This window comes from Triturus cristatus, chromosome 3_1 (genome assembly GCF_964204655.1).
Source record: "Triturus cristatus chromosome 3_1, aTriCri1.1, whole genome shotgun sequence".
Classification (NCBI taxonomy): domain Eukaryota; kingdom Metazoa; phylum Chordata; class Amphibia; order Caudata; family Salamandridae; genus Triturus; species Triturus cristatus.
In genome coordinates, this window is record NC_140583.1 from 427,110,917 (window position 1) to 427,125,348 (window position 14,432).

At 42.1% G+C, this 14,432-nt stretch overlaps 1 protein-coding gene across 1 annotated transcript in view; it reads right to left on the reverse strand.

Moving 5' to 3' along the window:
• Positions 1 to 14,432, reverse strand: part of FBN1 (fibrillin 1) — a 722,489-nt gene that overhangs the window by 142,103 nt on the left and 565,954 nt on the right. The window contains exons 32-34 of the mRNA XM_085644212.1: positions 8,142 to 8,264; positions 6,190 to 6,312; positions 3,757 to 3,882 (exon numbers count right to left, since the gene is read on the reverse strand). Of these exons, the coding sequence (XP_085500338.1) occupies positions 3,757 to 3,882; positions 6,190 to 6,312; positions 8,142 to 8,264 (372 nt within the window). The remainder of the gene's footprint in view (positions 1 to 3,756; positions 3,883 to 6,189; positions 6,313 to 8,141; positions 8,265 to 14,432) is intronic.

A 14,432-nucleotide genomic window follows, 5' to 3' on the forward strand; every position in this document is an offset into this window, starting at 1 on the left:
AGTAACTCCTAGTAACTCTTTACATACAACAACAAAATGGGACCCATCAGGAGCAGCTATCCTTTACAACTGGTGGTCCCATAATGACCAACAAATAAGACTCTGTGGCAAGTGGGAACTACCAGTTTTAATGTGATGTTCTATTACTATAGAAAAGTGACAGCTACACACCAGAAAAAGTCATTTTCAATGGCTACCAATGTATCTGTAGACTAGGCCTTAAGAAGTTGTCACAGAGACCTGCATCTGTGTTGGTACGCACTATTGAGCTTCTCTACCTATGGTGGACAAATCTCACCAGTCCTCATCTACATGTTTAATGCCTACTTGTAATCAATAATCCCTCTCTGCCAGTTCATGTTACATCTGGGTGTATTTATTTTTTTACAAATATGATCCAAAGCTTCTGGTTTCTGCTCTGATGCTGGGATATTTCTGAGACTTTTGTGTATCCTCCTCCCTTTGGTTCTTCTGGACAGGTTTGAAACATGTTTGTTAAAGGGTATTTAGACTTGAAACATCTGCTAGTTAGCCTATTTGGAAAAGAATTAACATTCTATAGCTGATGATCTCATTATTTGTAATATTCATTGTAATTACAAATGTAGTCACAAATCAGATAGAACAATTAATCCGTATTCAATTCAGAGTAGAAGCCTTATGACCTAAACTCTTATCAAGTGAGTAAAGGTTTTGGGGAGAACACCTTTATCCTGTCTGAAGGCAGGCTGGGTTTCCAAGTGGTGGGTGGTTATCCAGCAACAAAACACAACTAAAAATATATATAAATACCAACCTAAAAGTTATACCATCATCACCAAGCCTATTTGTCACCATGCCCCAACAGCCTTAAGCTCATATTTTCACATTGTTGCAGTTAGCTATGACATTTGCTCATAAAGACTGCCTCAGAGCTGAGTTTATTTCGGGCTGGAAAACATAACATTATTTTTACCAGAAGTAACACAGTTAAGGGACTCTGATAAGGAATTTACCATTAGTGCCAATTTTACCCCTAATAGCGATCCACCATGATGGATTTTACAATCAGGTGTTACTTTCACACTAAGTAACAGGTGCCTATAACAGGCAGCGGTAGTTGCCAATTGCAGCTGGTGCTATTCACGCCACCCGTTCCACAATATTATCCTTAGAGGTTTGGTCTATGGCCTCCACCGTCTTCATGGTCTGGTCTACTATGTACAAAATACTACAGGTTGCCAATCTGGTTAGGGAGCTTGTAGGATCTGCTGAGGGCATAGATGGCATTTAAGGCCTAATGACATATCTAGAATACTAAGATTACCTATGAACATCCTGAAGCAAGTTCAAGATGTACTAAAGGATGAAAAAGAAGTAATCTATCTGTATACAATTACACCATTTGTTCAATAAAGAAAAGTACAACATACACAATAGGATCCTAGTAAGTTAGGTGATTATGTTTGTATGAAATCCACATTTTTCTGCCTGGTCAGTCCGAATTTTTCACCTTTAGCTGGACCATAAATTTTTGCGGGCTTTAGAACTCTGTGCACTTTACCCCTTTTAACCAGTCGTGAAGTGCCTGTGCTCCACCTTTTAACATGGTTACATTGGCATATTTCTAAATAGTATATTTTACCTATCTATAAGTCCCTAGTATATCGTACAAGTTGTACCCATTGACTAGAAGGTCGATGCCCCTAGGGGACTGCCGCTCCTACTGTGCCATCTACTTCAGTGGCAGTACAAACATGGCTTCAAGTATAGCCTGACTGTAGGAGTGTAAAAACTGCAATGTGACCTGTCAAAATAAACCATTTTAACAGGTTGAAACCTTCCTTTGAAACATTTATAAGTCACCCTTACATAGCTCGTATAGGCCACTAGTCAGGGTGCATGGTATTTAAAAGGACATGTGAAATTTAATATTAACATTTCTTTACAGTGACTAACCCAAAAGCAATTTCTTTTTTATTTTGGCAGGCATAGCTGTCCTATGTAAAAAAACAGAATACAGATTAAAATCTTAATACTATATCTCAGGAAGGGGACAAGATAGGAAAATAATTAAACCACTACTTTTAATAGTTATTAAAAATCCAATTCAGTGGTGAAGTTGGAATTGTAATAATTGTTCAGGAACAAGTTACCGGACGTTCCTGGAGGCTAATTTACATTTGTCACAAACCTCTCTCAGATAGGAATAACATTTGAATAGGTGTAAAAGAGGTGGGAAATGCCTCCCAGGAGCAAACAATAGCTGACCTGTATGGGCAAAGATAACGCCTCCAAACATAACAGAATATGTATGGTTGTGAGCTTCCTTTTTGACAGTATCAATTCCTGCTTGAGTGTCAACACTGCTTGATAGGTCTGCTAGGTTTATACATAAAACTGGGGGCACACTTGAAGGGAAGGCAAACAGGATTGCAAGACTACTCTTCTGCATACACAGTCTGGTTGCTGATGAACCTGGCTTTGTCCATTCATACTTTTGTCTCTAGGTTTATTGTGGGTGTATAGGCTGCTTAAAACTGGATTTTAGTGTTAGATGTGGGAGGACACAAGGATTACAATAGTATATTCCCCATACACACACCGAGCCCTCAGAGCCCAAGTTTTGAGTGGCCAAAGACTTCTACCATTTGGAAAATGCCCAAAGTATGTAGGGTAGACTATGGGAACTTTTACAGAGGACTGTAAATTCTATCTGTGGCCTGAGAAGAGCCTTGTAGATCTGGGCTTGTTCCCTCTTGTACCCAGGATAAAGAAATGGACTCCAAGTGTCATAATGCTGACCTCTGGTTGAAGTTGCAGGGATACAACAAAGTACAAGAGGCCTGTCCAGCAACTGCCCAGCTGACCAGTGGCGACTGGACCCTGCTTTTGGCCTCTGCCAGTCTCTAAGTGCTTCCCCTGATGTCCAGGGGAGCTTTCAAAGTGTACTCCTTTGATGGATTGGGACGTAAAGGACTAAATCAGAAGATAACATCTTTGACCAGAACCCTGGGTGGTGTATCTGACCAACGCTCCATGAAATCCTGCCTCAACTTGTACCTAGTACCCAGTCTATAGCAACCATTGACTATGATTGGCACATTGTGTTTCTTGGCGCTATTGCTACTTAAAACATTTAAAATGAATATCTCCAGTTCCCATTATTCGATTTTTGTCAATTTGTTAGTTACATTTTACTTTGTTTTTCTAATTCGGATTGAAATTGTTATTGTTTTTCAGTATGACTTTATTACTTTTTCGGTGTCGCATAAATACTTTACACTTCGTCCTAAGAGTAAGCCTGTCTGCTCTGTGCCATACCTACCAGGTGGATGAGCTCAGGTTGATTTAGTGACTCAAGATTCACCCTGACAAGGGCTGTGATTATTCCTTAAGGTGGGTAGTCGCGCACCACAAATAATAATAAAATTTCTAACAATGTTGAAATTGTTTCTATTTTAACCCTGAATGGCCACTTCACTGCGTTAGAAAACATGCATGCTTGCCAAATGTGTTGTTTTATGCCCAATATTCTCATGGTGGGATGGTCATGCATGCCTGGATGATAGTACACTACTATTTATTCTACTTTTGGGAGAAGACATAATTTGTTACACCACCCCAAAACTACTATGTCTTTAGGCAGTCATGTCTGAGCGAAATCGTTGATGAATGCAACCTATCACAGAAAGAAGAACACAAGGCTTCTACATTTCAATCCGAATTAATACAATTTTATGGAAATGTATTTTGTTTAGGGAATGCGTACTTTACCTTGGCATGTTTTTCCATCAAGGTTTGGTAAAAATCCCATTTCACATTCGCATCGATATCCTCCAGGGATGTTAAGGCACAGTCCATTTTCACACAGATTTGGGTTTTCTGAACACTCGTCGACATCTGCAATTAGAAAATTTTACTTTTTACTGATCATCCTATTCTGTTTCCAGTTTAACAATACGTCAAATAATAAACTTCAAGCAGAGAGATAGGGGAAAAGTCAAATCTCGGCTTCTGAAATAAAGATTAGTAACTTGTTTTTTTTAAATATAAAAAGTTTAATGAACTTTCCTTCACATTGCCCAATATTCAAACGTGGCACCAAGAAAAACATTGCCACTGCATCTTGGCATTAGTCCTCAGCATTTATTCTTGGTATTTTGAAACCTCAGCATTTATTCTTGGTATTGTGAAACAAACAGAAAGCATTTGTGTCTCATACTGGTGAGCTGGAGGGAACTGTGGGATCAAAGAAGGACCTGCCAACATGAATTTACTTACTGTAAATCCACCGTGTGTACTCCAGTTATCAGTAGCAAAGAATTTTACCTTCAAATCGACTGAAGCATTTACCTGTGGTCAATGAAATGCAGTACTGATCTCAAAAGACAATACTTACTAATATCAAAAATAGGCTATGTGGCAATAAAAATTGCTCATTGTGTAATAATTTACTGAAATAGGTTTATATTTTTCAATTTACCAATGATGAGAAATACCCAATCCAGCAAATGTCAACTCTCGGATGTCATGTACGCACTTCGATGACCCCCACATATGTGAGTGGTATAGCTAATGAAATTATGGGACATGTCTGTGACACTAGGAACTATGACAAGAACTATCAAGAGTAGAAATGTTTTGTGCTCACTTACATGCTTATCAATAAGGTTAACCTATCACTATGGGGTGGAGAGCATACCCTCCAAAGCCCTAAAAAGAAGGGACAATGGATTTTCAGACTCTGAGCTGATAATGTAAATTTCGAATAACATGATGCTTACAGTGTTTTATTAAAAGATTGAAAACAAACACAGCAAAACACTGTGATAGGTGTATGAAGCATTTTTTGGCCAAAGATTTTCCAATTCGGAGGTTGCTGCTGCAAAAATACTTTTTGCAATATATAAAATCCATTTTTGAAATCAGGAGCTTTTTTCTGACTCCTAAAATTGTTTTAGAAATGGTTAAAGAAAGGGCTATTTGAAAGGGGCGTGTTATAAGCCTCACTTCCAAACAGCAGTTCCTAAGCATATTCATCAGTGGTTTAGAACCAAAATAGCGGTCACAAACCATTGGAAAGTTACCGACTCTCTAGTTGGATTGGTAAACTAATCCCAAAACGGAAGTAGTCCTTTGGGTCCTCCTCCCCTTTGTGAATGTTAAAAAACACGGGACCACTGCCAACTCCCAAACAAACATTAACAATAAATACGGTATTGAAAGGCAGAAGGCAATTATAAAAAATTGTGGTCTGCTGACCTCATCACATCCCTGTGATGGCCTCCAATCAGTGAGTAGCAATGTGCAACCTGCTTCAATAATTTTAAAGAGGCAGGTCAGATTGTGGTCCAATCCGAATCTAAATATTTCAACCAAGCTGTTTGTACATAGATTGGTTTGGAAAATTATTTACTGTTCGCAAAAGTACTGATTATGAATTGCGATCAGTATTCTGCAAGCAATAAATGGTGCATATGGGTCAGTGATTGATTTGTATCACGTTGATGAATCAGCAGAGAAACTGTGGCAGCCATTGTAAGTGGCCCAGCACGAATGGAATTAATATTTGTAAATTGTTTACTTCACTTCTCTCTGAAAACTGCTCACTGGCTAATGTGGGCTTGTGTGCTACTGAAAAGGGGATTAGAGTAGTTGTTGTAAAGCAAAGCAATAGTAATGAATAAAAATAAATCTATGGTGTCTGATATCTTCTAGAAGTTCCAAAATATTTAACCCGCTGTACAAACTGCTAGTTGTTTTCCAAATTTTGATTCATTACAATGGAATGAATTGGATATTATTTAAAATACTTAAGGTAAATATGTTAACATTTTACTTATTATGTTTGTAAAATATGGTTATAATACTAATATTATGCGTTGTTTTAGCCTTTGTTAAATCAAGTACTAACCATTTAATGAGTAATTACTATGCTTTTATTATCCTTTGCAAGCCTGAAAAAAATTACATCAATGAAGCAAAATAACCATGGGGACAGCAATTATAAATTTGTTTTATAAACCTTTGAGAATATTGCGGTAAAAAATATCAATTGATTATATAGGTTATACAGCAACGTGAAATGACTGCGTTAGATGGTGATAGCATGTGCAGTTGTGCTGTGGACTACAAAGCTCTGGATCAGAAGAAACCAGGTGTTTGGCGAACAAACACTACAGTTGCTATCACTGAATGAAAACTCACCAGTACAAGTGAGGCCATCTCCGGTGTATCCTTCCTTGCAAAGACATCGGTATGATCCCATGGTGTTCTTACATTCTGCATGCGTGCTGCACATGTGTGTTCCATTGGAACATTCATCCAAATCTGGTAAGAACAGGAAAAAATATTGATTATTTTCGGTGACTTTGAGGGAATACATAGTCAGCTACATCACCTTTTTTTTAACATATATTGTATTAGTCAAAATCATGGTACCAAATGTGTTTTTTTGATTATATATTTACTTTGGAGCCCACAGGTCTGGGTGCCAGTACTATTATTCAAATACATTGCCTTACTACAATACAAATCCTTCTTCGCTTACACCAGAAGCTTTGTTTAAAGCCTGCATCATGGCAGTATGTTCATCTAATCATTTTAGACACATCTAAAAAAGTACAAATGATTAAAAAAATTAGGATCTATGTGTGCTAAGCATTTTAACAGTTACAAACTCTCCTACTCAGAGAGCACTAAAATGCTTTTTCTTATGTGCTAATTCAGTTTTACAAGTCGACAACAGCAGGCCACTATCCCAGCGATGGCCTCCAATCATAGCAAGGAGCAATTTATGGCCTTCCTCATTGATATTAAAGAGGTAATTTGTGACCACTATTTTGTGACCAGATATTCGTACATCTAGTCCTATACTTGTTAATGTTATAATAGAAGGCTTAGCCCAACACAAAATAATACAAACAGTACTATATGTAAGCATATAAATAAAAAATCCATAAGTGTAAATGATGCATTGATATATGAGAGTAAAGGGCTGTTGTGAGGGCGGTATTAGCCTAACATAAAGAATAGTCCTTAAATATAAGTTATGACTATAAACGTAGACTCTGAAGGAGAGTTGGTCAATGAGTATAAGGTCATGTTGAAGGTCATGGAACAGAGTCCACATTGACTATTTTCAAGAAAATATTGTACAAAAACTTTCATTCTACAATAACTACAATGTGGCATATGAGTTTCACCCTTTTTTCACCAGATGGCTCAGTTAGAAATGACCAGTGGCTAAGGACATGGGCTACACAGTTCACTCTTCTGTACCTAGCACAGTGCAACCTGTTCCATAAAAATACACAGTGAGCGTACAGGAATTCAACTATGGCAATACTTTTAAAATATGTCCCTAAATCATCACGGTGTATGCAGCACTGACATCAGTTTTGACACTTAGTGTGTTTTCAAACTGAAAAGTGCTGTTTAACGAATTGGTGGCTTAATACAAGATGCCTGATTTTAATCACTCAGGGCGGTATCACCACACTCTGCCCAAGTCGTAATGTGCTCCTAAGCAATATTTCTTCCCTGATTTGATGTTTAAAATACAATTTAGTATAGTCTCATAAAGCTAAATATCTTGAAAAGATTATGTAGATAGGCACCTTTAAAATAACCTGAACAAATATTGCATCTCTTTGGACTGAATTGTAACCGTTTCACAGCTATATTTAACCTGGGTGGGCAAACAATTGACCTCAGTGGGCACAAATCCCAGATCCTGATTCATAAACTCACGACATTTGAACATTTACGGCTGAGAACGACTTTAGTATCAAGAAAATTTCAACAGCTTTTCTGGGAACATGCCGTCTTCCAGGGGTGGCATAGGAAGTTGTGAAGGTAGGGAAAACTCAGTCAACACCCCTATGTTTCACACAGATATGCAGGAAGGGATTTCCATAATGGGGCAATATTTATCTGGTCCTATCTACTTCAATAGTCAAACTCAGAGAGAAATATAGCAATTCATTTCCACAGCAAATCTTGTAGGCAGTCTACTCAACTCTCATTTAAATCAACGAAAATGTGGGGTCTATGGCAATGTTTCGTAAGTGATGGCACGACCAATGTGGCCACTCTAAATATACATCACTGACTCTTAAATGACGCAAAGGCATCTCTAATAGTTTCATGAAACTTACCAGAGCACGTTATGCCATCCCCAATCCAGCCAGGACCACAGTTGCACTTAAAGCTTCCTGCCGTGTTTGTACACACGGCATGTCTGTCGCAGTTATGTGCTCCAATTTCACACTCATTTAAATCTGTGAAGCAAAGGAACGTGATAAGTATTAATAATGCCACACCTGTTAACATGATTCAATATTAATCTTACTACTGTACAGTTGTGTAATTGAAGAGAATACCTTTACTAAAATAACTCTATTTATAACAGATATGTTGCACATTATTGTATGGATGTTCTCAGAAAAGCCCAGTGACAAAAACTTGAAAATGCAAATTTGGTTCAGCAAATTTTGAGTTTGCACATTTGGAAGCATCAGCAGAGATAAAAGAAGGAAAAGGGCAAGGATCACATACTATCACTGTTTGTAACTCCAATGAGTAGTCTTAATACCTAAAGCTCTAGAAATAATTAGATTTATTCTTGTCTGTACCAAAGAAGTGATGCCCAAATGCGGATCTTCAGAGAAAAGTGTGAGCGTTATCCTGGGCCTAATCAGCCTAAAATCAGGGGTTTTAACATCTCTATAAATTTGTTAATTTCCGACTGAGAGATTAGGGTCATTTAAAAAAAAAAAAAAAAGAATAGGACATTACTGATTATGGTAGTTTTATTTTGTAGGGAATTTGAGAAAGTAACCATGTCAACCACACAATGTGATTTCTCGGAGAGATTTGTGCGACTAAAGGTTGCTTATTGTTACAGAATAGTTGAAAGGGAGGGGCCTTATTTCAGGTCCTATAAGATATGGACAGAGGTTAAACATGAACATTTACCAAAACTTGATGATAACTAATGTATATAAGGAGAGAATTATAGGGGAAAGCTTACGACAAAAGTAGCTTAAAGTAAGCACTAACGAGCTCTAGCAAATAAGTAGCATACAACCTGTAAATCGGCAAAGGTAATTTTCAGTTTCAATCACTATTTGCATTACATGGGGTTGATGGACAAGATCTCAACCTGGAAGTATACCCCTTTGAGCTGCAGCAAGCTGTTCACCTCTAACTTGCACAGATTTCTGAAATCACAATATTAAGTGACCTACAGATTGCATTTAATGTTCTGTTCAATCCCTCCGTTACGTGGTAGGAACGCAGCCTCATTTAAGTACACACTGTCTGGAAATTCAGTACTACTGGATGCAGGCGTAAAAGTGCTAACCAGTCTTTTCGGGGACAGGATTATCTCCTGGAATTAAAAAAAAACGTTTATTTTTTTCTACTCAAGGTGGAAATCACTCCCTGGTTTTAATTAGCTAGATTAATTATGAGACAGAAGAGATGCCCCAGCTTGAAGTGAGGTATGCCTTGTATATGGCATGGAAAAGATAATGCGCAGTCTGGTTATGGCAAGCAAGCTAATGTCTTCCAGCCCAATTGATGAATGTTTTGTCCAGTACGAATTGTGCTATTGCAATTAATTGTACTTGATATGATGTTGTGAGCCATTTCTTTTTTTATCAGATTCGATCCAGTTATTAACCACTTTTTTCTTTCTGAAATATTATTTTTTTGTAAACCTCCAAAATTTATGATTGAGCTAATTTTTCTGTGTCTGGCAGTCTTTCAGATTTTTTAAAGTTCTTTCACATTCAGGAAGTTCATGGCCAAGATTTGGTATTTTCGTGCAACGCAGAATGAGATCCCACTTTGCTGTAATTCTCAGGAAAGGAAACAAAGGAAAACACCGTCGCTACGAAGCTTGGCCTACAGATGATGTAATTTCCGGCACTGGTGCAAAAACAGGCTTCCTTGTGCACCACATATCCTGACAGCATGGTGCAAAGGTGAGTGTATGCTTGCTGCCCAGCTTGTACTGGAGGCAGACCCTTTCATTACCAATTCCTACGCGTAGACAAATTCAAAGATTGCTGTGAACTGGGTGTGTGCTGTGTACGGCAGCACACATGTAACGTGATCCATTGGTTTTTGGGAGACATCAACACATTTTCCTTGTTTGCCCCTCCTGCAAGTAGCCATTAGTTTTTGATTCAAACCCCAGTCTCACTGTCATAGTAGATCGCTCATTGCCTCAAATTTATCTGAGTTTTGTGCTGATCAGTCCCAGTAATTCCCCCGTTGGTGGAAAGTAGCACAAAACCATGTTTTCTTCTGTGAAAAGATCACCTTTCAATCGTGAAATCCCCTTTTGCTGCAGCTGGCATGAAGCCTTATTGAATCTAGGCCTAAGTGGTTACTATAAGTACTCCTGGGTATGACTAGACTTCAATGCAGTCTGCTCCATACTTGAAAGGTGCACTGATGGGGGGCTAAAGACACCTTTGTGCACTGGTGTGCATTTACTTTGAACAAATAGATATTTAAAAGTGAGTTTTCTCTTCCAAATATAACTTTTTCATATAAAGATTAAATGGGAAATCAGTCCAAATGTGTTATTACGTTGCAGTTATATGATTTCTTGAACCACTGCCTGTAGAGAAAAAGAACTGTCCCATAACAAAGAATACATGTCTACTTTCCTGCCAAAGAAAATGACCTTATATTTCCTAAATACTAAATTATTTTTTACATCACATATTTTACTCTTACTTTTGTAATAAACAAATTACATGAACGTGTCTAATTGACAAATGGCATGTTCACAGTTACCTTTTAGCATCTTTAACTACAAAAACTAAACTGAATTGTCATTTAACCCAAGTTGTATTTTGTGGTCTGTAGGTGTTGTGTTATCACTCTTCTTGTGACATCACTTTAAAGTATACAAAATAAGGAATTCTGCAGTGCAGAGGATGTGATGGGATTCTACACTTTCATTACTTGTCTTTATGCTGCTGCTTAATGTGCTAGTCCTCTATTGAATAATGGCTTACTTTCTGCCAGGCCAGTCCACACCTAGTGATTAGGAAGTGCAATGTCAGACAAATGATCACATTAAGGACCTCATCAGAACACAACCTCTGACCTCGGCCAGGGACTTGCTCTCTCCCTCCGTAGCTCCGGCTGCTGTGCATCTGCCCTAGGCAGGACTCAGTGCAGGTAGGGGTTCGAGCCTCAGCTCCTTCCTAGGCTGCGCCCTTCTTGGTTTTGCCCCGTTGTCTCTCTGACTGCCTTTCCTCATTGTGCTTTTATTCTTTTGTGCTTTTTATTCTCTTTTCACTTATTGTGCCTTTGTTTGTTATTGTACCATTCCTCCCTCTCTGCCCATTTTTTCCTGCTTCCCCACCCGCCGCTGTTGCCCCCCTTGGCTTTCCCCCGCCGATAACTGCTCCCGCCTCCTAGCTGTGCCTCCCAGCTGTGCCTCCCTATTTAATGCTGGCCGCTGCGCGGCCATGCAGTGGAAGCGCAAAGCGGGTGCACCGCTGGCGCACCAAAGGCGCTCCAAAGGAAAGCTGGTCTGTGCCCCTTCATGACCCGCCCGCGGCCAGCGCCAGGAAACCTGGATCTGCGACCTTCCACCGTTACAACTCCACTACCCACCTCGCAGTCAACCCCGGAAGAAAAAACAACTGCCAGAGATCGACGCCGAACACCACCCATGGCCAGTTCTCCTGCCGACACTGCCGACAATCCTTCACAATCAACAGCCCCCCCTCAGCCGCTGAACCTACAACGGACGCCCGCACCGCCGAAGCCCTGACCTTCATACTCCTCAACGTGCGCTCCCTCCACAGACACGCCATGGAGATCTAGGACCTGCTCGACACCCTCTCTCCAGACGTGGCCTTTTTTACGGAAACATGGACCAACGCCACCTCCGCCCCCGACCTTGCCACCGCCATCCCGACAGATACAAGAAAGAAAGGACCGCCCCAACCACCCAGGAGGAGGACTCGCCATCGCACACAAGAGCTCCCTCCAACTCTCCACCACGAGCACAAGCGACTTCCTCTCCAACACTGAGCACCTCCACTTCCAGATCCAAACCACCCCAGAACCATGCTGCACGGGATCCTCGTCTACAGGCCCCCCAGGCCTTGCACCTCCTCCACCACCACCATTGCCGACCTCGTCGCACCCCATGCCATCGCCTCCACAGACTACATTCTCATCGGAGACCTGAACTTCCACCTCGACAAATGCGGCGACCCTGACTCCACCACCCTCCTTGACAACCTCGCCAACCTCAGACTGAAGCTGCTCGTCACCACCCCTACCCACAGAGCAGGAAACACCCTCGACCCCATCTTCACAGGGTGGACAAACATCCACTTCAGCCACACCAAGGAGCCCCTCTGGACAGACCACCACTGCGTACACTTCGCCTTCAACACCACCACCTCACCCAAACCCACCCCGCACGGATCTCGAAGGAACTGGAGCAAGATCACAAAGGAATACCTCAACACCACCCTCCGCCACGACCCCCCCCACCACCAACGCCAACTCACAGCCAAAGTACTAAACCGCTGGATCTCCAGCTGCGCTGACAAGCTCGCACCCCTCCGCCACCCCGTCAAACAATGCCCCCTGAAGGTTACCTGGTTCACCACCGAACTCCAAGAAGTCAGGCGCTCCTGCAGACGCCTCGAGAAACTATGGAGGAACAGGAAAACCACTGAAGACCAGAACAACTACAGGACCGACATGAATGAATACTACCAGCGCATAAGAGCCACCAAGCGGACCTTAATCAAGAACAAAATCCACACTACCGCTAGTAATGCCAAGTAACTCTTCCACATCATACAGCAGTTCACCAAACCCCCAGTGAAACGACAGATGTCACACCTGTCCAGGACCACAGCAACAAGCTCAGCTCCTACTTCCACCTAAAAATCAGTGTCCTCTATGACAACTCCAGCGAACAGACTCCGGTCACCACCTGTCTCCCCACCACCGACAACCAACCGACCATCACCACCTGGAAAATCGCTACTACCGAAGACACCCCCACGACCATGAAGAACACCCACTCAGGAGCCCCCACGGACCACTGCCCGCGGCACATCTATGATAGAGACGCCGCCACCATAGCACCCAAACTAGGCCGGACCATAAACGCCTCCCTTTAAACCAGCATCTTCCCTGATGACTGCAAGCGGGCAGAGGTAAAGCCCCTCCTCAGGAAACCCTCAGCCGACCCGACAGACATGAAAACTACCGGCCCATCTCATTCCTTCCCTTCGCAGCCAAAGTCACAGAGAGATTCATCAACGCCCAGCTAACCACCTTCATCAAAGAAAACGTCATTCTCCACTTCTCCCAGTCTGGATTTTGCAGCAACCACAGCACCTAGAACGCCCTCCTTGCCGCCACCGATGCTACTCGACCAGGGCCACACTGCGGCCCTCATCCTACTAGACCTCTCCGCAGCCTTCGACACCAGCTCACACCGCACTCTCGCAGCTAGACTCCATGACGCCGGTATACGAGGAACCGCCCTAGACTTGATCCACTCCTTTCTCTCTGGTCGAACCCAAAGGATCAGACTCCACCCCTTCCTCTCAGAACCTACAGAGATCAACTGTGGAGTACCCCAAGGATTCTCACTCAGCCCCATGCTCTTCAACATCTACATGGCCCCTCTCGCCGCCATCACCAGACAGCATGAGCTCAGCATAGTATCTTACGCCAACGACACACAGCTCATCCTCTCTCAAACAAAGAACCCCGAAGACACCAGACTCATCTTCCAAGAAGGAATGAAAGACGTCACAGCATGGATGAACGACACCTGCCTAAAACTGAACTCGGAGAAGACTGAGGTCCTCGTCCTTGGAACCTCCCCCACTGCATGGTACACCTTCTGGTGGCCCCCTGCGCTCAGAAACCCACCCAAGCCGATGGACCACGCCCAGAACCTCGGCATCATTCTAGACTCCTCCCTCACCATGACCCACCAGACCAACTCCGTCACCTCCACCTGCTTCAACTCCCTCCACATCCTCCATAAGAACTTCAAGTGGATCCCCCTGAATGCAGAAAGGCCGTCACCCACGCACTCATAAAACAGACTGGACTACTTTAATGCCCTCTACGCAGGAAGCAACAAAATCTTGCTACACAAGCTCTAAACCATCCAGAACACCGCAGCCAGACTCGTCCTCGGAACCCCACGACACGAGCACATGACCCGGCACCTACGAGACCTACACTGGCTCCCCATCGAGAAGAGAGTATCATTCAAGCTACTCACCTACGCCTACAAATCCCTCCACAACATTGGACCCAAATACCTCAATGAAAGAGTCTCCTTCCACGTACCCAAAAGGAACCTCCGCTCTGCCGACCTCGCCCTGGCAGAGCCCCCACGCATCCGCAGAACCAGAGCAGGCAAAAGG